Raw genomic sequence first — 27,117 nt, 5'->3', positions numbered from 1 at the left:
ATTCAGTTTTACTCTGAATGAGCAAAAAAACAGTAATAAAGAACACACACTGTCTCTGCATGCAATAAATAACATGGAGTCTCAAATGAGAACCAGTCATGGTAAACTGGAAGTACAAATTACTTTTGTTAATAGGTGTCCAGCTACCACAAAATACCCACTTGGAAAAGCGTGTCATGTGGTAGCAGAGCATAATACAAACATAATGTTCTCTAAAGCAAAACCTCCGCTCAGTCAAACAAAAAAAGAACATGCTACGGGGCAGCAGAAAGTTTCCCAGTGTTGCACTTTAAAAAAAAAACCAAAAACAAAAACATCTTTGTCCTGAAAACATGTTACAGCTGTAACTTGGAAGAACCTTTTGAGATCTCCTGTTCAAACAAGAACCCAAATATTCATTTTCATATAAAGTAATTATTAGTTTACAGCTGAAAAAAATAGTTTTGTAATGAGCCACACAGTCTCATAGTTGGTAGTAATATACTTAATGTACCTTGCAGAAACAGCCCTCAAACTAAGTTACAGAGTGGATTTCAGCAGAAACACATACAACAGTGAATTTCCAATTATTAAATCTTTTATTGATTCAAATAAATAGGTAAATGGCTATGACTGATTTTCTCTTGTTTAAATGCAGGTGTCCTGATGCCAGAATTACAGAGAAACTTTCATGGGGAGGAGACAGGGCAAGTCATCTTGTGCAGAACATGTTCCACATTTACTTCTCTAGAAATGCACTCTTCTGTATTACAATCTACTGCTTTACATGAGTTTAGCTATCAGATATAAGGTTTGTTTGCAAAAGGCTTAGAAGGAAGAGAACGGTCAAGTCATATCCGACCACCTCTGAAACATTTCAACAATCCAATAGTTAAAATTAATGTATTACACACTACCATCTTGATCCTACTTAAACTGACAGAAGTTACCACTAGAATTAGTAAGCATTTGGCCATTTACATAAAAATACTGGTATTTTATGGTCTGCAATAATCCATTTTGATAAGTTAATCTTGTATTTTTTACATCAGCTTATTGTAACAGTCATGACTGTTCCCAAAGAGTTCTTAAGAACCATTAAGCAAATAAGATGAATGCTTCTTAGCCTTTTTTCAAAGGAAAAAAAGGCCAAAAATGAACTCAACCAACCTTTTGAATAATAAGAATTGAGTCATGCCACTCCACACTGCCCTGTGACCTATTCACAGCTGCAAAATTAATGGAAAAAGTAAATCAGTAATTATTCATAATGAAACAAAAAAATAAATCCTTTTTACAGCATGAAATACATTTTACGTATTTTCAAGTAAGAGTGTTTACACAGGATGAATTTTACACTGTACACGTTTTTTCATGTTGAAGCATATACACACAGAGAAAGATACTGGCACAACCAATACACTTAAATACCTGTACATTATTTACATTTTAAAATATTTTACACAGCTCCAAACCATCAGTATCATTTAGCTATACACATTTCAAACTGGAGTGTAAAATGCTTACAGTTTTTTAATGAGAGAATTTCAACATAAATGCTGCTTTCAGTTCTTTAGTAACTCAAAGGACTCAGGTGTTAACTTTGTTCCATGCCAGCCATCAGTGACAAAGCTAAAGATTCCACTGCAAACCAAACAATAAAAAAGTAGTTAATATTTGCATTTGCAGCAGTCTGCAGATACTTATTGCAATATTCAATTCTGTAGTTTACATGGAAGATACCAGTTTATCTTTTAAATCGTAACACTTCAGGATTTAAGAGAGTAAGACATTTTAGGAATCTCTGACAGTTTAGACATTTATTTCACCACTTTCATCATCAGTTATCCATTAGTTATTTCAGGGGATAAGAACTGGTAAGAAATTAGCTCCTTTGTTTGCAATACTAACTGCTGTACACAAAAAAAAAAAAAAAAGAACAAACGTTGTGGGGTGTTATGTACAGTAAGCCATTCTCACACACAGTTCTTGCAGACAAGCTCTTGTAGACTGAGTAGCAGCGCTGCCAAATTTTATCTTTTAGAATCATAGAATCGTTTAGGTTGGAAAATACCTTTAAGATCATCAAGTCCAACCATTAACCTAGCACTGCCAAGTCCACCACTAAACCACGTCCCTAAGCACCACGTCAACACGTGGCGTAGAAACCTGTTAGAACATGCATCTATATCCCAGCTAATGCCATTCAGCAGTTGGTCCCCTAATTCAAACTGGAACTGATTAGCAATTTAAGCTAAGATCAGGCTGCAGGTAGAAGTACAGACATGTCGCCTCCTGCTGCTTCTGCCACCAAGGAAGTAACTTCCAACAGATCGGCAGAGCCAAGAGCTCAGTGCAGTTGCAGCTGAGGCACCATAACACTAAAATTTTATCTGTTCTGGATATATCACAGCTATCATCCAACAACAAAAAGAATGCTCTTCTATGCTCTCCAGAACTTAGTTTCATTTGTTTAGAAAACCGCTTGTCACTTGCTTGGCTACATCAGCTTCCCCTCATCAACAAAAACAGGTAAACTGAAGATAGGTGTCATAAAAAAAAAGCATGGCACAAATACTCTAAAAATATAATGACGTGAACTTATTAAGTAAGGCTTCATGTCCCTCTGTGAATACCTCACAAAATGAGATTAAGACATACTGACAAACATTAAAACAGATTAAAATGCAAATACATTCCTAGTAAAGCTTGCGTCCCAGTAAGTGCAGATATGTGAAAAGCCTCATGTACTTACAGTGAGGAAAAGAGCCTCGACAGACAGCTTTGTTGAGAACAGTTACAAGAAACATGTGACAGTTTTTAAAATCAGATTCCATCTTCTCTATGGATTCCATCCTACAAAACAGTTTAACAGAGGAATGCTTAGAGGAATGTTTAACAGACTAGCCACTACGTTATCTTCAAAATGTGACCAAAGCTTCACAGTAAATGACAAAAGTACTCTTTGCATAGCATTCTGGCTTGAACTCACAATATTTCAGTTATGCCTGTGTATACTACTTCTAAAAAACAAAGGCAATTTTGACAGGAGCATCGAAGCACTATCACAATGGTATTAATGATTTCCTCATCATCTTCGAAATCTCTGCAGTGACTAGGAGGAACTGTGTAGTTCCAAACAACAACTATTATTCCTACATAGCTTTGTATTTCAAGTCAGCCATTGCTGGTCCCTATTGTTTCAGAGCTCCTTGGGGTAAACCTACACTGCCAAATAAGACAGGAACACCCACACTGTTTTACTGTCAGCCAGCTCTTGAATTCCACTTTGGACTGTGCCAGCTAGAGCTCACCAGAGGAGGGAGAAGATGTAGTTCAGAATAGTCACTCCTTTCCTTTTTCCCCTCTCCCAGGAGGATGCGGATGACACTACATCAGCTATGACTTTTTCCTGCCACATCCAAGAGCATGCAACCACATGCCCTGAGTTTCAGTCTTTATCAACAGCCTTCACAAATTATTTCTGACACTTCGAATCAGCAAAGCACTCCAAAACCAGCAACTTCCTAATGCCACAGGAGAGTGGGATCCAAGTTCTAGGTAGCATCTGTGCCAAGGAGAATTAGTCCAGAAAAATATGGATATGAGCCAGTCCACACCAGTTGGCCTCAGGGCCATAGATCAACACTTGAGTGTCAGACATAGCCTTGGAGACTTGCCCACGATCATTCATCCTTCAAGCAGCAGGTTACACAAGCAAAAGTATAAAGTATAACTGGGAGAGGAGTGGCTGGAGAGCAGCCCTGTGGAAAGGGATCTGGGGGTGCTGGCCAACAGCAGGCTCAATAGGAGTCAGCAGTGTGCCCTGGCAGCCAGGAGGGCAAACCGCGTCCCGGGGTGCATCAAACACAGTACAACCAGCCAGTCAAGAGACGCGATTATCCCGCTGTATTCAGTGCTGGTGCAGCCTCCCCTGGCGTCCTGTGTGCAGTTCTGGGCCCCACAATTTAAGAAGGATATTCAGGTCCTTGAATGCATCCAGAGGAGGGCAACAAAGCTGGTGAATGGGCTGGAAGGCACGTCCTGTTAGGAGCTGCTGCGGACTTTGGGTTTGTCTAGTTTGGAGAAAAGGAGGCTGAGGGGCGACCTGATTGCTCTCTACAGTTTCCTGAGGAGGGGACGTGGAGAAGGAGGTGCTGAGCTCTTCTCCCCGGTGTCCAGTGACAGGACACGTGGGAATGGCTCAAAGCTGCATCAGGGGAGGTTTAGAGTTGGCATTAGGAAGCATCTCTTTACCAAGAGGGTGGTGAAACACTGGAGCAGGCTTCCTAGAGAGGTGGTTGATGCCCCAGGCCTGTCAGTGTTTAGGAGGCATTTGAACAATGCCCTTAATAATACACTTTTAACTTTTGGTCAGCCCTGAAGTGGTCAGGCAGTTGGACTAGATGATTGTTGTATTGAACTGAACTATTCTATTCTAAAAAAATCAGATCTTATTTTTAATCTTGTCTAAGGGATGGCTTAGAGAAGAGCAACTGATTCACAGACCAACACATTAATCTTATCTCAGAAATTACAGGTGGGTTTCTAACTTCAATCATGACACATAAGGAAGCACTCATCTTTTCTAAAGATCCCCGTTAGAACACCCATCCCAGGTTGTTTCTACAGAAAAGGTACTATAAGAATGGACAGACCAAAAATAACTTCAGATTTTACCAATAATACAAAATCTGAGCATTTGAACTAATGGAATCAAACATTCTGCATGAAAATCTTGACTCCAAAGTCAATGGCAGAACTTTCATTAACTTCAACAGCTTCACATTTTCATCACAAATTTTTTACAAAGGCTTTGTAAAAATTGGGACAGCCCAGATTAGAAAAATAAGGAGATTTAGAGATTAGATTTAGATGATTTTTTTTTTTAAAGAAAAACAAAAATGTATTGCCTTCTAGAATGAAGGCCAAACTAAATAATCCCACTTTTCATAAACCAATTAATGAATATCAGCATCTAGCTGCCTACAATTTTAAATCATCGCCAGGAAACGTGATCATAAACCAAACCTGTGCACCTCTCATTTTACCATTAAGAACAAATATGAAGGAAAAGAAAACCCTCTTTGTTGCTATGCTCTACAATTTTTTCAAACACTTAGAAGTTATATATTGGCCACCTTCTTAATTAGAAAATACTGAACATACACTGACACAAGTGCATGAAACTTGTTAAGTTCTATCTAATATCAATTTCACTTCTGCTAAGAAATAGCAATTAGCCTCTGGTATCTGCTGTGAATACCTCACAGCAGGAGGTACGGACTGAGCAAAGTCCTGTTATCTCACACACAAAATATCTCAAAACCATATTCTGAGCTGTGAAATTATGACCATGTAGAATTTTAGGTATGAATACTTACTTCCAAGCCCCCAAACCAGCCTGCCAACGGTCTGCAAACATCAGTACTAAATTTAACACTTTCATTATAGCTTCTTTCACAAAGCTCACCTAAAACAATTAAAACAAAAGGAGTAACACTTAGAAATTTGTTGTTAAGCATAATAATTTTCGTTATTAAGCTGAAATACAAAGGTATCCCATGCCATTTCATCTGATCTGTAAAAACAATCTCCTAAGTACAATGTGATTCTTCCAAATTTAAGGTGTGTTTCCTATTTGCTCTCTAATTCATTTCGTGGCTGACCATTTCAATGAGGACTAAGCACAGACAGGATGTGGGATAAAAGGCTACAATGCTATCCATATCCATGTACTTCCATTTCTTACCATACCAGTATGTATAATCCTCATTACATTACCAAGCCTCAGTTTGTTCAAATCCTCCCATCTCCTAGAAACAAACGTGCCATGTAAAATCCAGTATAAAGAAATTATCTTCTCTCCCTGATAGAACTGACCTGAGACTTACAAGGGAAACTGGATCTCAATATTAACTCTGGAAAAGCTACCATTTCCTCAAGAGTACTTATGTATTGTTTAGTATGTACGAACTGCAAAACAGACAGCATAATTAGTACTAAACTACTTTCTTGTCCTGCTAAACTCAGTATATCAAATATACTGATCTTTTTTACCCACCTTTTCTCTCAGTAGGCAGCGATCATGGATTGTAGATAGGTATCTGTAATGAATCTTTATTAATTGATCTAAATCTTTGGCTTCTTCTACCTGATGCTGAAACTCCAAGCCTGTACTGTGAAGAATCTTAAAAAGAAGACCACAGTTATTAAATTCCATGTTGCAAAAAAAGTGCTTATGACTCCCTTCCAATTTTTTTTTTTTTTCCAAGAGCCTAAAATTGCCCGATTCATTCACTCTTCCCTCTCAAATTTTAGGCTCACCCTCCAAATTACCATCAATAGCAAAATACCATCAACAGCAAAAAATTCAAGCTCTTCTCATAACTGCACAATGACATTCCTCATATAAATAGGAATAATGCCATTGCACAAGGGCAGACAGACTATCCCCAGAAGACCTGATTTGGAGTATATTAATTTTATTAAAGGAAAAAAAGGCAATAGTAGAGCAGATACAAATCTACAGGCATTGCCTTTATATTTGAGAAGTCATGTATACACTTTTGGATCTGCGTACTAGAGATTTTTGAGAAGCAACCATTTAACTGAAATGTCTGTATAACACTTTTATAAGCGTAATAGCTCTTAAGAGAGCAACAGCTTACAGAAACCTATTTTTACATGACTGTGCTTCAGTAATCTAGCACTGGGGAGAAATAGTCAAAAAGAACTAGTAATATCCAAAGATCAATCACATACATGTAGAACTTCTAAAGCATTTTTAGAATTACTGATTTAAAACTGTCAAGTTAAAACTGTAACATCTTTAGCTCAAAATCATTTTGCAGAAAGGACATTAGACTAAGATTTTGCTTTTTATTTTTTGTTTTTATGTTTTAAAGGAAAACTAATACTGCATCTCCAGTTACAAGTTCTTAATACAAATGAAACTGTGATATAAGACAAACCCTAGTCATGATGTAGTTGTGCAGGCTGTTAACAAAATGCATAAGTTTCACTCTTAAGAGGAACATGCGATGTATTTGTTGTTTTATACTTTCTGTTTGCGGTCCAAATAGAGGAAGCGTTCCTTGTTCTAATAAAGTTCCTTCCTTAACCTGTGAGTTTTCTGCAGCACAGACTAGTTCTAAAAAGAAGAGGCAAGAGTATTATATTGAAGTGCTTATGAAGACAAACAGTAGTTAAAATGTTACTTTAAAACTAAAATTTCTAATCTCTTATTATCCTGCACAGAATAGTGATGTAAGATTTTTCTTGCAATTCAGGTGTGTTGTTAAAATATAGCAACAATATACTGAATAGTTTGACAGTATATGCACAACGCAATTTGGCAAATACTAAAATAGGAAATGCTATTTAAGAGCTAAAAATTATGTCAAAGGACAAAAAAAAAATCTACATTAAAAATAAATGTGTATACCATCTCCACAAAGGAGAAAATAACTTAAGCACAAAGCCATACCCATGAAGTTTAAACAACAGAAAACTACATACTTTTAGGAAGGTAATTACTTAACTGATGTACAAAACAGATGAACCCATCAACTGCCTGATTTTTCTAGGACATGAAGTGTGCATCCATTTTATATGGGACAGGAAGAGTATAAACATTAACCTGATGAAGGAGACACTAAGAGATCTCTTTCTACAATTGCCAAATATTTAAACTATAGTTTAGAGTATGTATTCCAAACTGTCTAGCTCACTGCTTCAACCTCAATTAAGAGTATTTTTTCATCTTGTTTTCTTAACTTGTTTGCAAGGTATTGCTCATAAAAACCTGGACTATTCATAAAGCAAAACATTAGGGTGTGGTAGACAGCCCTTTCAACAGCAAGGTCTGAAGAATGAAGCAACAAGTTTCCAATATAACTAACTAGACCTGAATCAAAGAGACAAAGGGAATGCATGAATAAATAGTGTTGTCCCTGAGGCTGAAAAGAAGTGAAAAACATGCCGTGCTTAATATGTCTAATTTGCAAAGCTAATAGAGATTAGTATTTTATAGAACGAATCAAAATTCTGACTGGTTTACACTACTTACTGCAGAAAGCAGCAGACTATTTATATCCTTAGACCACAGAACAAGTTTTTAGAGTATCTTTCATTGAAGAAGTTTCTTACCATCAAATCGTAAAACATCTAGACTATACTTGGCCCACTTTATTTGCAGTAAGAGCAGAAAAACTTGGTTGTAAATTTTTTGGCATTCTAAGCTTATAACTATATCCACAGGCCAAGGAACCTAAGAAGAGGAGAGGATAATCAAGACAGAAATTGTAAGTCACTTTAATACAACATTTCAAATCTGTTCTAGACTAGAACTACAGCAATATTAACTCACTACCTTGTAACTCAATGTCAAACCATCTAAGGTGTGGACAGGGAGTTTCTTCTTCACTGTATCAACACTTTCAAACGATATAGACAACCTATGCAAGGAAACAAGTGATTTAATTGGTGATAATCTGTTTTAAATTAGTGGTTAGTTTCATTAGATTTTTTTTATTTCTTATCACTAAATACCAACTGTCTGATTTAATCTGGGGGACTCGGGTAGAAGAGACGACAACAGCTCAACACTTCATTAAAACAGATTCTTGTAATGAGTACACAATAATTAGTATTGTGCTATGCAAGTTAAGTACATTATGATAGGTAAGTGTGAAAGAAACATGACTAAACTATATTTTGCAGGATTTCACATGTTACCTTGCACTGTCCTCTGGATAGCGTTGCCCAACTGCTTCTTGAAGTTGAACATTTAAGAAAGCAACATTCTGCCAAGTTTCCTTTTCTCTAATTTTGTCAAAAATAGATGTATAGAAGTCGTACATAGTATCTCCAGCTTCAAGTAAGAAAAAGTTTCTCATTGCCTGCAAATATTCTACAAGCCTAAACAGGAATAAACATATAACATTTCCTCACTTTTAGTCACACAAGTGAAATCAAACACAACTGTTACAGAAACAAAAATCTTGAAAACTCTTCACTAAAACTCTTCTAAGAAGAGACATTAACATGGAGCCCCAGAAAACTATGATATGGATTTTCCTTTTCTGATAAAGTAGGAAGAATAATACCGCTACAACTCTCACAAGAACCGTTGACTATAAATACATTAAATATTTCAGACAGATTAAAAGTATGATGGCTTATGACGACCTGAAAGGTAAAAGGAATACGCCATTTTACTCTAAGTAATATAAAAATACCGCATAATATTTTGTCTACTATACATTTTATAGTAGCATAACTGAATCTCACATTAAGTATATTCTAGCTTCCTAAAATTTGTCTTCCAGTTTCAAATGACAATACTATTAAAAGTACTGTTTGAAACAATTTCCCTATTGAACATCCACTACAGACAAATGACAGCTTTGCTGTTGACTTAAGCTAGACCAACTTCTCACCCAGGATTCTATCATGTTAGATCCCCCTTTCCGCCTTAATGATTTTACTGTTGATTATCCAATTGGAGTAGAAACACAACATAAAATTCCTGCTTTTAGTGTATGACATACCACTGGTAATTAAAAAAAAAAGTTAAGGAAAAACAAATCTACTTTCTTACCTATAGTCCTTCTTTAAAGTTTGCATTAGATTACCACAGCATTCCAAGTATTGCTTGTCTATGTGCGGATAAAGGCAAGACCTCAATGTCAGTTCAAAAGTCTGGCAGGTCACAGATTCTGAGGATCTATCCACACAAACATCCCCACCAGTAAACTTCTCGTGAAAGTCACTTTGTTCCAAATACAATCTTCAAAATAAAACAAACTACTCAGGGAAGAAGGTTCATAATTCATACAATATATAAAACCATAAAATGTCATACCTTCAAAGATTTTAACCAAAATTGGATCCTCTGCTCTAAAAATATATGGTGCAGAATAACAAAAGCTGTTTCATAACTAGAGTACATATCAAGCCTATTAAGTGATCCTTCATACTGTTTTTGTATGACCAAGCATAAGAATATCAAAAAGGGATGGTATACTATAATCACATAATTGCTCAAGGAATAATCCTTAAAAACAACATCAAATTCAAACACTATACAGCTTAATAAACAAACCCATTATCATAGGAACTTTTAAAACTATATTGTACATATACAGCAGTCAGATGAACTTCCCAGGAAAGAAAAATAAAGAAACAAAGTAAAAATTTGAACAACAACAACAAAAAAGCAAAACCCAACAACCACAACACAACAAACCAAAAAATAAACAAACAAACAAACCACCACACACACAGAGAATTGGTTTGAGACACCTTAAATATGGGGTCCCTATATATTATCTGTAATATTATATTACGGGAAGAGAGTATCTGCAGTCTACACTTGGTAAATTTAATTATTTTGCCACAGAAAGGATCAAATTATTATAATAATTTGTAAAAAGCTACTTGCTAGCTTAATCCGTTGTAAGAGGAAGCCCAGTGCATAGCAGCTATTGCCTTGATAGACCGGATGAGGCAAACATTGAATTAATCTATCAATTTTGACAACTAGAATAGTTCCAATGAACAAGGGAAGTAATACAGTCTTATCTACTATTAATTATGATTTCTTTTAAAACAAACTCCTCCTAGGACTGAAACAAAAACATGTAAATTGCCAACTAGTATTTAGAAAAAACATAAATAGCTATTTTCTTACTTGTAATCACAAAATAAGTAAGAGTTTCAGAGTTTGTCTTTCCTGCTCATTTCCAAGACATTTATAACCTTTATATGACTTCCCTCATTACGAAGAATTCTTATGCAATTAAGATGAATTTTGGAAGGCTTTAAAGTTAAATTATTTAAGCACAGCACAACTGAAGCTGCATTCTTCAAAGAATATACTTGGTACAAATCAAAGACGTTGTGTACAAATTCCAAGCAAACACATTTAAAAGTTTAGATTTTACAAAAGCACTCACTATTAGAACACTTATTTCCTAGAAGCCTGTTATGATAAAGACTACTCCCATTTTCTGCACTAACAGATGTGAGCAGCAGATTCTTCACTGATTTTAATTGTTTTTCTTTAACTAAGCACAAGGCTAGTGTTTATTTAGCTTCTGTCACTGACTGTTGGTGCTTCTCTTTATTCTGCACTTGCTTTTTTTCAGCAGTGGCAGCAATAAAAATCTGGTCTACCAAATGTCACCAGGCAGAACATTGCTCTCAACAGCACAGCAGGAAGATCATTCATTTACCTGGCAAAATTAATAGCCAGCAGTGGGTCGTGGACATCATCCAGTTCCAAGTGTCTTTCTGCTATAGACTGCATCTTTATCAGGCTCTGCTTTGTGGCCTGCTGTTCTGTAATAATATCTGGAACAGACTCTTCCCCATGCCGCAGGCGAGACTGCACTGATTCCAAGAACAGTGTATACAAACTCTTTCGTTCAGCGTCTAAATTGGGCAACACATTCCACAGTAAGATTTTGTTCTAAGAGAAAACGTCATCTGAACTAAAAGAACTCCACAGTCCAACATTTACTTGCTAACTTTTAACACACTAAATTTAGGCCACTCTTCAGGAAAAAACTCAAATACATATTTAAATATAAGTATTGCTAAAATGGTAGGACTAGTCCAATGCCTAAGGTGAGGCTTATGTTCAAATGCATTGCTGAATGGGTGTCTGAAATACAAAATATTTCTGAGACTGTTAGAGATCATCTTCCTTCATGTGCAAAGCACATTAATTCTTAGCACCGGAAACAACCCTTCAGTATGCACTAGAATAGATTACATGCACACACCAAAGGTGGAAATAAACCTAGAGAGTCTCCAAAATAATTTAACTATCTCTATTTCTAAACACAAGAAACAGCAAAACCAAAAGATGTATTTTGTTTCCTAAAAAAAAAAAAAAAAAATCAACATTGGTTACACTGTTGTACTATGTTTTACAATCCTTCAAGATAAATATCCTAAATATCCAAATATCTTTCATTTAATTATTAGTAAGCTTTTTTTTAAAAAAAAAAAAAGTTTCACATACTACCTCAGAATTATTCAACCACTTAGTAACAGAAAACAACTATTTATTGAAACAAAACAGCTTTACTATTAGAACATACAAGCTGTTTTAGTTTGTCTCATAACAAAAAAAATGTTTTGTAAGCACATGAAAACAGGTTTAAGAAAAATTTAAAGAAATAAAAAGCAAACAGAACACTCAATCTTTATTCACTTTGCTCTTTTCACTTGTTTGCATTGGAAGAGTGTTTTCAATCAGACCTGAAGCTACCAACCATGATATTGGCATTCAACACAGAGCGTTGTATTATTCAAACCATTAATTCAACTACTCCAGAAAATACACCCATGCTGTTAGATACCCTGAGGCACGATAGTCCTCAAACTGACATCTTACCTCGTGACGCGGCCTGTTGCGGAGAGCCATCTTTGCATTGAAGATTCTTCAGCAGCTGCATGGATTTTCCAGCCATGATGATTTGCTTTAGCACGGGTTTCAGAAAAGAGACCATAGTGTGTTGCCTGCTTGAAGGGGCCTGATCACTGCCAGAACTGGCACTGGCATTATCACTCATCTTCTCTTCATTCTCCGTCTTCTCTGACACACTATATAATGTGTATGTAGCATACCAAAAATCTCTGTGATTAACTGGAACATTTTTGTTTCTGCCAAGAAATAAAAAGCTGTTGAGTATTTCCCTTTTCAAAAGATGGAACTTCATTACTAGAAGATGCAGATCATCTTTGCTTTATGCTTTGCCTTGCTCTTAGAATAGTCAAGAACCACTTTCAAAACTATATAAAATAACCTCATTCATATCACAAACTATCTAGACACCTCTAGAAAAGACAACAGCTTTAGCAGGATAAAGAATCAGCTCACAGGAGATAAAACAATTGTATAACTAAATAAACCCCCAAAACAAGGCAAAAAGAGTAATTACAATTAAATTTTTCCAGGAAGTTGACAACTCACAGTGGTATGCAACCTTAGTAACAAAATGATTAGTGATTGACTTGCAGGTTTATTTAAAACCCACAATGAAGCAACTACTTCTGGGAAACCTGAAAAAAATCTCGAGTAGGTGAAACTCAATTCTTAGTTCACTTTGCTTTTTTGTGTTGTTTACATCAGATACACAGTTTGGCCTTTGAAATCAGATGGAAAACAACCTAAATTAGATAATTAAATGACGCACAAATATAAATAATAGTTGAAATCATCCCTGTTGGTAGCATGAAAACACAACTACAGAACCACAGAAAGAAAAGTCAAATAGGACATAATAAGGATGTTAAAGATCTCGGCTGCTAAGGATTTAATACAATAGTACTAGAGCTGTTCTCTCACTTCATGCTCATCTTGACCTGCCTTAGAAGACAGAGGTTCAATTAAGTTTGGCAGATAGGGGGAAATGGATTTGTAATTACGAGCCAAAAATTCTAATCTCTATATTCACTTTCCACTTCAAGCTGTCAAAAAAAGGGACCAGCAAAATGTAGCATACAAACAGAAGAGAAATTAACAGCTCAAATAATGTTTAGGACATGTGAATGTAATTCAAGACACCATATTAACTGGTACTACAAGTCAGAAGCAATGAGTATTGCAATTCTAAATAGCATTTGATTTAAAACAACTGTAGATTACTAGAAGAATTAAAGAGTAAATTTTGTAATTTTTGCAAACATCTTGGTTTTGAAAAATGGTTAATTGCTTTTAAACAAGTCAGAGTCAGACTGCTGATTATTTATTATAGATGGAAAAAATAAAACAATTGATTTCTACTCCAGAATAATACCTGGTAGGGCTCCATACCTAATGCAATTTCCCTAAAGGGAAGTTTGAGACAAGTTGTAAAAGTATGATTAAGAAATTAATTCTACTTAAAGTACAATAACAAAATGTGAAAACCTACTTTCATTGTCACCCTTTACCTCCTAGGTTCTACAGCAGGTTTTGTATTCGTACTTGCACAGCATTATGTGTGTCCAAGATCAGCATCCCTACCTCTGAATGATAAATTCCTTTGCAGGATCAAATAAATTACCATGGACTATCCACTCATCCACTGTCTGTAAGTATGGCCTCACAGTTTCAACCCAGAGAGAGAACAGAAGGGATACCTGAATTTAAAAGGGGAAAAAAAAAAAAGTGGCTGAATGTTTTTATACTAAGCATCAGAAGCAATATGGCGCCTAACCTCTTAATTGTGCAATTACAGCTTATGACATAAACGTAACTACACATAAGGATTTTTAAAGATAAAATGTTAAACTAAAAATTACAGCTTTAGTAGTTTTAATGGAAGCCCGCATTGTGCATGCTTCCTCTTGTTACTTCTGTCATCGCAGTTAGACCCAAACAGCAGTTTCACTTTTTTCACTTTAACATCTCTTAAACAGTAAGAGGTAGTCATAATTCTGTGGTTTTGCAATGTAGAAAACAGGAAAGCAAAAGGACATAATGACATCTACTATATTGTCAGTAGTATAATTAACAAGTTACTGTAAAAACCCAGAACACTACATTGCAGCATTAACTGAATTATGCAGCTGTAGAGATAGAAGAAGGGAAAGCTATTCCAAAGCTCCCTCTTTCATAACAGCTTCCTGATTCCCCATGGTTCCTCCCCTCAGTCCTAAAAACACACTGCTGCTGATCTTCTCATGAATCTGATTTTGTCCAGGTTGAGTGAACTCATGTCAGGAAACAGTAATGCATTTTGGCTATCAAATTTGTCCTCAATCCTTCGTAGCTGAAGGCTAGTGTACTCCATCACCATAAAGAAATTTAAGTTACTAAATGCTCTAGTGCGTCATTCTATTAAGGAAGGAACAATTTCCCCTACCGTTTGCTCAGATGCTTCTCCAACGCTGTCATATTCAAGAATAGCTTTGTAGAGAGTATTAAGCAGATGAGATGCTCGTACAACATTTCTAGTGTCAGGTGGCACTTCCGCTATTCCTGTGCTGAAAACTTTGTGAAGCACCTTCAGCTGTGCCAGTCGGGGAGACAACTTATCTATTACTATTGAAAGTGTGACTGTTTTATCTGGGAAAAAAAACCCCAGAGATGTATAAAAGTAACATCCAACATAAAATCAAATTTTGTCTATGTTATTAATGAGGTTTTAAAATGCAGTGCGGCATCTTTCACAGTTTCAAAATGTATCTGCATAATGTTTTTCACGTTTCCCTCATAAAAATTTGTGCGCCCCCCTCCTGTAAAATTGCCCTTGCACTGTACCTTTGTTGATTATGCATTTTTCAATTTCAGTAAGTTCCTCTTTAAAGCTAATGAAGTATTTATACAAGGCCCACATAAAAGCTTGGTAGGTTCTGAACGGGGCTTCAGTAGTTTTCTTTGGAGTGGAAACTGTTCCATGCATTATGTTTTCCGGGCTGTGTCCCATCACTTCATCAATAAACTTCTGTAGTCTAAACACAACTTGACCATATGCCGCTATCTGCTCCAATACAGATCTCAGGCAATTCTAGGGAAAAAACCCATACTTTTTAGAACCATCTAATAAAAATTTGTATTTTATAAAGTCTAAAAATTAAATCATAAGGTATTTCTATGAATTAAAATATAATAAAATTCTGCCATCTCTATCGCTTGATCATATTCTCAGATATGGGAACAGCCCATTCAGTTTTATTAAGTCAGATGTTCTTAATTTAGTCTAAACACAATTGTGGAAATGTGTTTTTTCCGCAAGCAGTTTAATTTCCTACTCCCCAAAATTACATCTTCCTAGTGACAGATATAGTCAACTGAGATGCAGAAACAACTTACATGGGTTAAATGAGTTACGATAATATCATTCCGCACAGTCACTTTTCCATCATTCAGCTGGAATATAAAAAGCTTTTTCACTCCTGAAAGTAGCCTTGAAAAGAAACATGAAGAGTAGTAATTTTCCCCCTTAATGGACTCATAATTATATAATTAATAAAAGGATTAGCTCTCCCTTGCCTAAAAGTTTCTTTTCTTCAAATAAAAGGGGACCACAGATCAGCTACGATGCTATTGGTACTGTAAGTTGTTGCACAATAAAACACTGGCATCAGGTAAACATCTCCCAAAGTTCCTTTCCAGTTGAGATAATTTCCAGCTGTAGCACGACTCAAACCTACTTTCTAAAATTGGACACTATATTGAAAATCCATAGGGGCAGGATAAGAACAAGTTGGTTCCCCTCAAAGGTTAGACTTGAAGAGTCAATGCATACAAGAAGTAGTAAGCTACTTTCTTCTTTGTGAATCTGAATGGTTAACACACATAAGCAGCACCTTTATTGTCAGCAATGGTGCAAGCTAAAAGCTCAGTAATAACTCTTTCTTCAGACACAACTTCAAAAGATAAATCTCTCATTTCCTTGAGAGAAATACTAAAAGCTAAAATGCAAGCTTTGTAATGTTGCTCTTACCAAAGAGTTTCCCGTATAACCTGAGTTTCAGTGACTAGTGTTCTCTCTTCTGGCACATATAAAGGATCACTGGTGTACAAGTGGTGGTCCCTTAGAAAAAAGGAAATGAAAACAATTTAATGACTGAAATAACAGCTGAATCACCTGAAAGTAAGAATGAAGCAATAATTTTAAGGCTCAGTTTTGTTCTAATTACATCTGAGTAAATTCAATGTTCATGGGGTCATTTTAAGTACATAAACAAGAGCAGAGTTTGTTTTCATATTGTTAAGCAAAATACTACAGAAAGCATTCAAATATCACCTAGTTGTACATAGCAATACAAGAAATTAAGTAGCAAATACCTGAAGTACCAAATCTGCATTGTTTTGGTTTTTGTCATTTTGGTTTTTGGGTTTCTTTTGGGTTTTGTTGGTTTTGGGTTTTGTTTTAAATTCTTGATCCTTGATTATTTTATTATTTCTCATTCAATGCTGCAAAAATTTATAGTTACTTTCTGTTAAAATACTAAGCTAAGAAGTAAAATATCAATTTCCCTAACCTGTATAAGAAAATTCATACTTCAGCCCAAAAGTTTACTTAAGAAATGGAAACTTTCACAGTCGCCTAAGAACCTTCCCTGATGATCCTGTGTTATGCAATTCTTTGTAAACCTTCCACGGTATTTTTCACATTTTAGTGAAGTATAGAACAATTATTCATGTTTGTAGTACTTTGACTCATTAATATAATCAGTGGCAAAATTTATGTAATCATGTTCAAAATTCAAAAAATTTAAAGTAAGTAATACTGGTTATATAACCTACATATATATAACATACATCTGCTAACAACATTGCAACATAAACAGTGTTGCTTTATTTATGTTACTAATTTCCTAATATTCACTGTAAATTTTGGTTCACAACTGGCTAGATAACCAACTGACACTAAAATAAAGTTAACTCCTTGATTAAGAAATTCATTAAATTAAGGAACCAAAGACAAATCTAATGATCTGTATTACTGCAGTACTGATACATCAGAATTTGGGAGAGAGGAAAGAATCAGGCTTTTTTTTTTTTGAGTTGAACTTCCTTCTCATTTTTCTTCCAAAGCCACAGCAGATCACAATGATATACTGCTTTATGTTCCTTCCCCACACAAAATCTGTGTTTAAGACTAACTTCGTAAGGGCACAAAAAACAAACAAAATGTTAAACTTTAGGGAACTCCTCACTTCCATGACCACTTACAATCCACCTATATTAGTTCATTAGAGACCTCCGTAAGGGTCAACCCAAACAACATTCAACAATAAGATTTGCTTCTTTGAAAAAGGAAAACCCTCTCTCTGATATGACAAACGTAATAAAAACTAAACAAAAGGAAAAGAATCCATTAATAGAAAAAACAGCTTATTTGTTCATCTCATTAATTCATACCCTTTTAATTCTGTTTTTACCTAAATCAGTAGTAACTATACTACCTTTATGCTTCCACAGTAAAGATGCTTAGTAAAGTCATTATTTAGCATCATATGCCAGTAACAAATATGTAAGTGATATTGTTTTCTTACCAGACTGCAGCTAGGTTGGAATGCAAGTGCAAACTATGTGAAAAGCGGGGAGCTCTTCCTGTCCAGTACTGAGGAACTACATGCTGCTCCAGCCAGCTGCGGGCATCGGGTTCACCAACTGTGAAAACACATGACAGCTGGTGAAGTATTTCTATTTATTCAGGGAATTATTATAAAACACAGGGAAAGGTTATTAATAAGCCTATACGCTCAACTGCAGAATCACAGATCTTTTCAAATAAGTTACAGTTTACAACTATTTACACTTTACTGCACTCATATATATGATACCATTGTGCACAAATTAATTTACATAGAAATGCCTCATCTCTTAAAAGTTGCAAAAGTCCTAAAAAACAAACTTGGAGATTTATGTAGCTTCCAATTCTTCCTCGGAAAATGTGCTTCTGTCTCAGGCAACTCTCAAATGATATATACAAAACCAAGCTGACTTAAAAAATAGACTGCCAAATATCACCAACTTTGTCACTATGTTCCTTTTTACTATGCATTTAATACATTGAGAAAAAACATTTTTAGGTAAACATGATTATCAAGAAAACTTTACCTAATCCCAATTAGATAGCTACTGCTTATACAACTTATGAATATTATGCAGTTTTCTTACACAAGGTATCCTATATCCTGCAATATTCTATGCAAAAATACACAGCTACAGTTAATACTCCCTGAAGCTATTCAAGAATAAGACACTAGTGTTTTAATTACATAAAACCACTTTTTTCAAAAATAATTAATACCCAGAACTGAGTAACTGTTCCTGCTGTCAACCAAATTTTGTTTCAGCATTCTGATACTTAATAATAAAAATTTACACGATATCCATACAACTATGTGCTACATTTAACTGTGTAAGTTTTCATTTCTATATTCATATCTATATATTACTTCTTTACTGTTTAAAAAAAAAAAAAAAAGCAGTGGTAAGCAATAAGCTGCATCTTAAAACTACAATTATAGGTCTAAAACGCAATACCTCACTAAAGAATAATAAATAAAGCTGCATTAGCTTGCTAAATTTGAGTATGTATGACTATTACCAGAAGAATTATAGCTTATTCTAACCTTTCCAAGAAACATTAGGCACTGTTTTCTTATTTGGATCTTGGTCTTCTAAAGGTGTCCTGTCTACTTGAATACCCGAGTCCTCCCTGCTCAAAGGCTGAGCGTCTTCCTCCTCTTCACTTTCTCCAGACCAATCCTATTAAGTGCAACAAAACCCAGTACACTTCAGTACAACGTAGCAGACAGATCTATATTCGCTTCCTATTCAAGTCAAACATAAGCTATTCTCTTCTTTCTTCCACTATAAAGTAAATTCAGGACACTAAGACTAACAAAACTGTCTACCAGAGACTGGTTTAAGTTATACATAACATGAATAACCGGACACATGAGAGAACTGGAAAAGATCACAGAACTACGGCAAGTTCTGATTAGGAGCAGGCAGGGGTCAGCAGAAGGAGCCAGTTTAGTTGCAGGACTAAGTTAAAACATGGTGAAAACCAAAAGCGTTTGTATTACTGTTACTTTGCTTAGGTCTGTGTGTATTTCATGGTATTAAGTAAGAAGCAACATATGAGGGAATCCTGAGAGAATCGACATGCAGAGCATACAAACTAGGATAACTCAACCAAGTCTCTAATATACTTCAAAACAGTTTATGCAGTTTGGGGTTTTTTTTACCTGAAGAAATTACTTACTGGTGTATCTACGCCTGGGCCAAAGCAAATTTCTTCTCCTTCCATCAGATACTTTCCCCAATCAAATTCTTCTTCCTTTTCTAAGAGAAATATAAATATAAAAATAGTAAGTATCGCATAACTCTACTTTCTTTTCCTCTAAAAACATTTCCAAAGTTAAAATTACCTTGATATTCTAAATCTAAACCAAAAGGCATTCCCTTCCACTTAAGGTTACACCACTGTTCCTTTAACAAGGTTATACACTTTCAACATGACATGTAAATTGTGACGTATCAACCATGTATATTCCTGACTTATTAATTCTCAATTTTGTTGCTTATACACTCAAAATATGCAACATAGCGTGCCATCAGCACATTTATCTGTATTATGTTACACTACCCTACGCTTCAATCCTGGAAAAACATGCAAGAATGCAACATATCACTAATTGTGACTAGTCACATTTAGCTCAGTGGAAACATTCTAAATGTATAATTTACATATGCACAAGGATCCCGGACTGTAAACAACATAAAGCAAGAACTGTCTTAATTTCCAAAAAAGACACCACATATGCATGATGTGATGTGTAACACTTTAAAAATAACAATCACACTTACAGTATATTATATCTTAAACATGAAGCTTACTCAACTGTAATTAGTGTTGTTTGAGATAACCTCTTCATATTCACATTCCTGGAATGGGCTGAAAGTGCATTCAAAACACCGCCGAGGCAATGTGCAGAGATCATTCAAAAAGGAATCTTAAGATGCAAGATTTTCTTTAGGTTAGTCTGAAATATTCTTCTTTCACTCTATGATACAACACTGTAAACAAATGGGGGATGGTATTCACTCAAACTTAAGCACAAGGCTCATTTTTAGGCACTGAGTGAAACAGTCCTACTTTAGAAAGCAGGCAGCTGGGACCTCCCTCTGGAAACCTTCAAAGGTATCTACCTTTCCTTGACTACATAGGGAACATAGGAAATTACATCAAAGCTGTTTCAACAGACCTCCTATTGAGGTGCAAGACAGAGACTGAGGATAGAAACCTGTTGTCTGCCTTTGAGCATGTAAGCACTGCTGCACTGGTGGAGAACATTAGTAGGTGACAGAGGTACAAGTCAAAAAGAGCTCCCGAGGTACTTCAGCGGCTGGAAAACTTAATTAGGTGATGTAACACAAACGGGTGTAGGAAAGATTTGCAGGCTACTTTAAATGTATAGATCATAAAAAGACAATCAATAAAGCACCTTGAAGTGAAGGAAATAATAAAATGGAGAGGAAAAATGTCCTTATCAGATTGCATTAATGGATTGTATCTTTCATTAGCAATATAAACATCTTGTAAACTTACCAACTTCTTTGACTCTTGGTTTTTCCACATAGGTGGTGTTGGATGGAGAATCAGACAAACACAACAGAAGAGACAGTATGGAGTAGTGTGTATCTGTCTTTAAGACACATTAAAAAAAAAAAAGGCAAGTCAGTAAGTGGTCTAAAAGATTTTGGTTAGGAACAAACTCAGCCTACAACCTGCAGGAATGCTCCCTATTAGTTCCCATTCCCCAGTCCTGACTTCAAAAATAACATTTGCAACATGATACTGAATGTCACCCATTATCTTTCACCTACTAATTAGCCAATCAATATACAAATACTTCAACAGTAGCCACAGCATAAGCTGCCTCTTACTGGCTGATAATCAGAGAATATGGGAGAGAGGTAAGAGGAACCCCGAAGTACTGTGAAAGTAAGAAGTAACCAGAGGACAAGGGATAATGGACAGCTACATTAACATGGATGAGGCAGAAGGACACGGGTAACAGGCCTGCAGGAAACCAAGTCTTAGGTTCCTGTATTCATATGGCTGATTATTTCAAACAGAGGCTAAATTGAAGTTAGCTAAAACACTTTGCTAAGATCACTACGTTTTAATATCATGTTCACATTACCTTCCCTCATCTGAAAATCTACACAAAGCATTAAGGATCCATCTTTAACTCCAATATTGCACTAATGCAGTTATGAAACAGAGTTTGGAATACTGTGCCAACACTGGTATGCTGCAGAGATTTGTGTTATGGCCTATTCCCTAATACCTGCTTACAGCACAACCATTTCTTACTAAAGAAAGAGTCTTCTTTGGCCTGATGCTAACTTTCCAAAGTTCTTCAGCAGACCATTTTGTATCTAGATGCGTGGAGATTCTGCTATCTACATCCCATATACTTTGACACATACATACACAAACTTACAAAGCTGTTTTGGAATGAGATCCACTTGTATTCAAAAAAAAAAAAAACAAACCAAATTTCTGATAAAGCAGCATCATACTCACCTAGTATATATGGAATATAATATGCTCCTACTGAACATTACTGACTATACAAGAGTTTGTCAAAGAACACCGGTAGGTCACTGACAGAATAACATGTGCAAGCTGGTGTTTCACTTGCCAGTCATAAAACTGATAAATACTCAATCTTCCCAGTTACGTGCCGCTGCTAAAAACTAAATGCAGTTTAACTTCCCAAATGTGAGATATATTGAGACCTCCAGCTATACCCCAGTTGCATTTTCAAGGGGGGGGTGGGGGGGGGGCATGGGGGAGGCTTTTTAAAATCTTAGGATACTTGCAACATTCAAGTATTCAGTGCTTGCTTGGGCTTTTGTTTTGGTTTGTTTGGTTTTAATTTTATTCAACTCTCAAAACAAGCACCACTAATGGTACTTTTTCAAAAATCTACAGAGTACAATACAGTAACTGAAGATATGTATAAGCTATTGAGGGTTCCGGGGTTTTACCCACAAATTAGAGGAAACCTACAGCAGTGCACAGAAAGGTAAACGTCAGTTCAGAGAGAAGTAAAATCAGACTACAACTCAGAATACACAGCCCTATTAAAGAATATCATTATATGGAGCACCACCTCTTAAATCACAAGCTTAAGTTTCCCAATAGCAGGAACTTTCAGTTTTCAAAGATCAAATTCATTATTAAACTACCATACCGGAAGGTGTCCAAGTGAGACAATTTTTGCCATATCCACCCAGTCCATAGCCTAAACCGATTTGATACAAAATGTATCAAAGGTGAAACATATACATAGTCTCAATAATGAAGCTACAGGGCAGGACCACTCCCATTTGGAAATACTAAAATCAAAACACCCAGATGCATTACTTAAGGTAAACAATTGGGCGAAGAGGAGGAACTGCTCAGTTCGCTATTGTTCTAGAACAGACAGGAATCTAGATTCATCTAGATTCTAGCTACAGCATTTGTACAATGCTGACCATAAAACATCTGCTCTGCAATGAGATAAAATCCTTTAAGGCATGGAACTGCACGCGCTGAAACCCTGGCAAGACAGCAAACACATTTCTAAAATAAATGGGGAAACTAAAGAATACAACCCTGAAAATCCACGACCTGAACAGCAACTGCAAACCCCACTACTAAGTCATCTGAAGTTTCCAACATGATGTTACAACTGAAGTCCCCATTGTCAGTATAAATGCAAGAGTACTGGAAAAAAAGAACAACTAAGTTGCAACATACATACCTTTGTTTCTTCCACACTTGGGAGTGGTGAGTTCAGAAATTTTTCTGTTAGTCTTTTCCAGCTTGCAGCTTTTCCAAGGTCAGAATGAACTATCAATTTTTCATGTATTCTAATAACAAAAATAGTATCAAAAATGCTTCAAAAAAAGTTAACTAATGCATTATTGATCCATAAGCATAAAACTTACCCTTCTATCGTCCTCTCTACTTTGTGACTGTTCACACCAAGAAAACGGTGAAATCTGTGTAAGAAATCTATATTAGAATATGTTTAAATGGGAAGCTTAAGTAAGGAAGGAAATAAAGTTGATTTACTTATACGAGGACAACTTTATTAGTTTAATAATGCATGCTTAATTCAGCAAGAGCATTAAGCATCAACAAAATTTAATCTCAATGTCTCTTAGCTCAAGAAGGATTAACTACAATTGACCTTAAAGATGGAAAAATGGAATGCAGCTTACATTTAACCAGCACTTAAGCTGAATAGAAAATTACTACTGTATCAGCAAACTAAGCAATTAAAGTACACTGTCAGTTAAGTCAAGTGGAGCAAGGAGATCAAGAACTGTATTGTCAAAGGCATCTGTGTCAAACACACAAAAATTATCTGGGACATGCATCACAAGCACAGGAAAAACAAACACCCACACGGGAAGGCCTCTAAACCCAAATGAAGCTCATTTATAAACAGTAAAGGAGAGTGCCTAAAAGTAAAGAGAGCTTAGTCAAAATAAAGGAAGATATACCACCAAAGGTAGCATGTACAGAGGCAAAGTAAGAACTCGTGAAAGGTAAGATGGACTTTGCAGAAGAAATTAGAATATGAATAAGGTTCTTCAGTATAGAGAAAAACCAGGGAATGGGATGCGACAGCAGTGAGTGCAAAGTCAAGATACTCTACATGTAGGCCCTCAAAGCCAACCTAATATTTTGTCTCAGCTTCCAGCAACAACTGTACAGGACACAGGGGTGACATTCTCATGACCACAGACAGAAATGAAAACTACTGGATCTGAACCAGGAGCAAAAGTTAAGCTAAACAGACTGAATTTGGAAAGACAATCTAAAATCACCTCAATGTCAAAGGAAAAAACTAGAAAATGAAACTGTAAGGCAAGTAGCAAGGATTTTTTACTAAGCATCACTGGAGAATGAAGACTTGCCCACACTAAAGAAAAGAAAAAATTACTTTGTTAACTACAGACCCATTAGTCCGATTTCAGCTGTGCGTAAGGCTTTGAAATAAAAACACAACAAAATGTAACATTAACTAGGTAGCTGACATTTAGGTTAAGAAAATGGCATGGTTATAGCTTATCTCATTTATTACAGCATGTTAGCTTACATAGGAAATCATTAGTTCAAATGGAAAATGGTGGCAAGTACAAGAACTGGAAGATTTAGAAAAACAGACTGGAATGACAACAATAAAAAAGAATCCATGTTGAAAAGAAAGATTAAGGTGAAGGGAAGTTATTAGTGAACCTCCTTTAGTCTACAATTACTTAAAGCTTTAATTAATGACGCTAATATACACACACGCAAAAAAAAGTATCAATTTTTTTAGGCAAGTTGGGAACATCATGAATGGAAGACGATTAGCGTGCTGCATGGAAAGAAACAGGTGAATCTGAGAACTACAGCACAGAAATATGATCAAATCTAACAGTACAAAACACAAGTTTCACAAACTTGAAACTAAAGAGTTTCTGCTACAACCTAAGGTCTCACGGTTTGGAAATACGTTATTAGTCCATCTCAGGCTGAAGTTCCACGCACATTTCTTGGAAAACAATTCTGGCATAAAAACCTTCCTCTTCTCAACCCTCCCTCTGAAAACAGTTTATTGTCAACTCTGCATCACCCCCTCTGTTTTCCTGCCCTACTGTTTAAAAAAAAAAAAAAAAAAAACAACCCAGCAATTCCCCAATCTAAAAGAGCACACAGCTACACAAGCAACTGGGTCACCGAAAGAGGCAGAGATGTCACGAGATGGAAGACAGGGCGCATCTACCTGGCTCAAGAAACTCTGCTACCATTACCAATCTGCAGACTCAGAATAACGACTGTCACAAGCAACTGCTTTGATGCAGCTACAAAACGAATAAAAGCAATCCGATGATGCATTACACAGAATATTTCTAGGTCAAATAAAGAACACAGAGAAACAGCAGCTACAAATACCCTATTCCTACATTCCCAATGTATACAACTAGCCTCCTCAAAATTCAGCAAAGAGCTGAACTTGTCAAAACACTGGCTACAGGTCATGCCCAGCTCTCCCACACCCCAGACTCACCTTTGCTGTTGACCAATGACTACTTGGTTATTAAAATAGTCTTATTTGAGCCTAATAGTAGTTAGGATTCACACTCTGACTTGATGCGATGCAGTTATGCTATTGCTCACCCCAAAAAAAACGATTTAAAAAGCACAAAAAAAAAGGAAGTAGCATTGATTTTAAATGGATTAGGTACTTGTTGCACAAAGTTAAGTAAGTACTAAGACTCCAAAGAGGCAGCAGTTAGTGATAGTACGGAAACTGGAAATAGATCATGTAAAAACCCGCAGCAGACACTGAAACAGTAACTGTAATAACTGAAGAAGCAGTGTGTAACACTTTAGTAAGGACATTTTAGATGGCAGTGTAATAGAATTAAAGGGATACCAGTAATATATATTCCAGGTTAATAAAGACCATGTTTATGATGAGCTCAAGTAACACCAAACACATTATCTTCTGCAGATCGAGAACTTTTCATGCAAGCAGCACAGTATTCTTGGCCAGAAGCTTTATCTCGATTTGGTGGAGTTACCTTTATTTGCTGGTTGCACAGAATCATAGAATGCTTTGGGTTGGAAGGGACCTTTAGAGATCATAATGATTACTATTACACATAATCATTATTTCTTTACTTCCCTCCAACAAATGAAATTTTGGATGGCTAAGTGGAGATGTTGAAAGGTACCTTCTTACGGATCAGCAGAAAAGCCCTAAAAGACCGAGATTTGAAAGTGACGGAGCAACAGCCACGGGCCCTCTGACAGGGGCTGGCAAACGGCCCCCGCCGCTACCCCCGACACCCTGCCCGGGGGGCTCGGCGGGACACGGCCCCGTCCCGCGGCCCAGCACCCACAGGGCACCCTCCGTGTTTCCAGGGGAGCAGGCGGCAGCGGGCCACACCGCACCGCCGCCCCTCAGCACAGGGGAGGGGGCCCGGCCCAGCGCCGGCCCCGCCGGGGGCTCCCTCCCTCCGCAGCGCCGGTGGGCCCCGGCGGCAGCGGGCCGAAGGGGCCCGCTCGATCGCCCCCAGCCCCGTTGCTGACGGGCACGGCGGGGGCCGTCGCAGCCGCCGAGCTTCTCCCCGGGGCTGGGGGTGGCGGGCGCTGACCTGAAGTTGGACCAAGCGAAATTCAGCGCCGTCTGGAACCGGCCGCCGCCCAGCTCCTCCTCGGGCAGGCCGGTCACGCTGCGCACCAGCGCCCGGACGGCCCGGTCCTGCTCCTGCTCGAACCGGCTGCGGTGGCCGGGCGAGGCCAACAGCAGCGGCGCCGCCGCCATGGCCGCAGCGGCGGAGGCGGGGGGGGGGGGGAGACTGGGGCGACACCTCCGGGAGGCGCCACGGGGCCGCCACTCGCCGCCGCCGCCAGCACTTCTCGCGAGACTTCCCCCTGACTTCTCGCGAGATTTCCCCCTGACTTCTCGCGAGAGCTCCCCCCCCCCCCCCCGGGATTTCGAGGGGGGGGAGGCGGGGTGAAGGGGGCGGTGGCGGGAGGGGGCCTCTGCGGCGTCTTCCTGTCAGGGAAATGTCCCTCGTCTTCGGAAACGCCCCCGTAACGGCATGAT

General features: G+C 37.1%; 1 protein-coding gene across 3 annotated transcripts; it reads right to left on the bottom strand.

Moving 5' to 3' along the window:
• Positions 1-612: 612 nt before the first annotated feature.
• Positions 613-26,832, bottom strand: TUBGCP5 (tubulin gamma complex component 5). Of its 3 annotated transcripts, XR_012831012.1 has the most exons (26): positions 26,663-26,832; positions 23,456-23,509; positions 23,269-23,377; positions 21,057-21,153; positions 20,350-20,460; positions 19,710-19,789; positions 19,072-19,207; positions 17,986-18,103; positions 16,428-16,517; positions 15,794-15,887; positions 15,242-15,488; positions 14,844-15,046; positions 14,003-14,118; positions 12,389-12,657; positions 11,220-11,418; positions 9,584-9,772; positions 8,719-8,901; positions 8,354-8,438; positions 8,131-8,251; positions 6,954-7,132; positions 6,044-6,169; positions 5,364-5,452; positions 2,735-2,835; positions 1,507-1,623; positions 1,150-1,208; positions 613-846 (listed from the first exon to the last, which is right to left on the bottom strand). XR_012831012.1 is itself a non-coding variant. In XM_075709292.1 (24 exons), the coding sequence occupies exons 1-24, from the start codon at positions 26,830-26,832 to the stop codon at positions 1,577-1,579; spliced, it is 3,213 nt and encodes a 1,070-aa protein (XP_075565407.1). In that variant the 3' UTR covers positions 1,218-1,576. The 3 variants fall into 3 exon arrangements, 1 of the variants encoding a protein (XP_075565407.1); XR_012831011.1 differs by having other exon boundaries at positions 613-1,208; XM_075709292.1 differs by lacking the exons at positions 613-846; positions 1,150-1,208 and having other exon boundaries at positions 1,218-1,623.
• Between the last annotated feature and the right edge of the window lie 285 nt (positions 26,833-27,117).

Source organism: Pelecanus crispus, chromosome 1, assembly GCF_030463565.1.
Source record: "Pelecanus crispus isolate bPelCri1 chromosome 1, bPelCri1.pri, whole genome shotgun sequence".
Lineage (NCBI taxonomy): Eukaryota > Metazoa > Chordata > Aves > Pelecaniformes > Pelecanidae > Pelecanus > Pelecanus crispus.
Note: the sequence above shows the minus strand (reverse complement) of the source record. Positions and strands in the feature narration are given on the sequence as shown.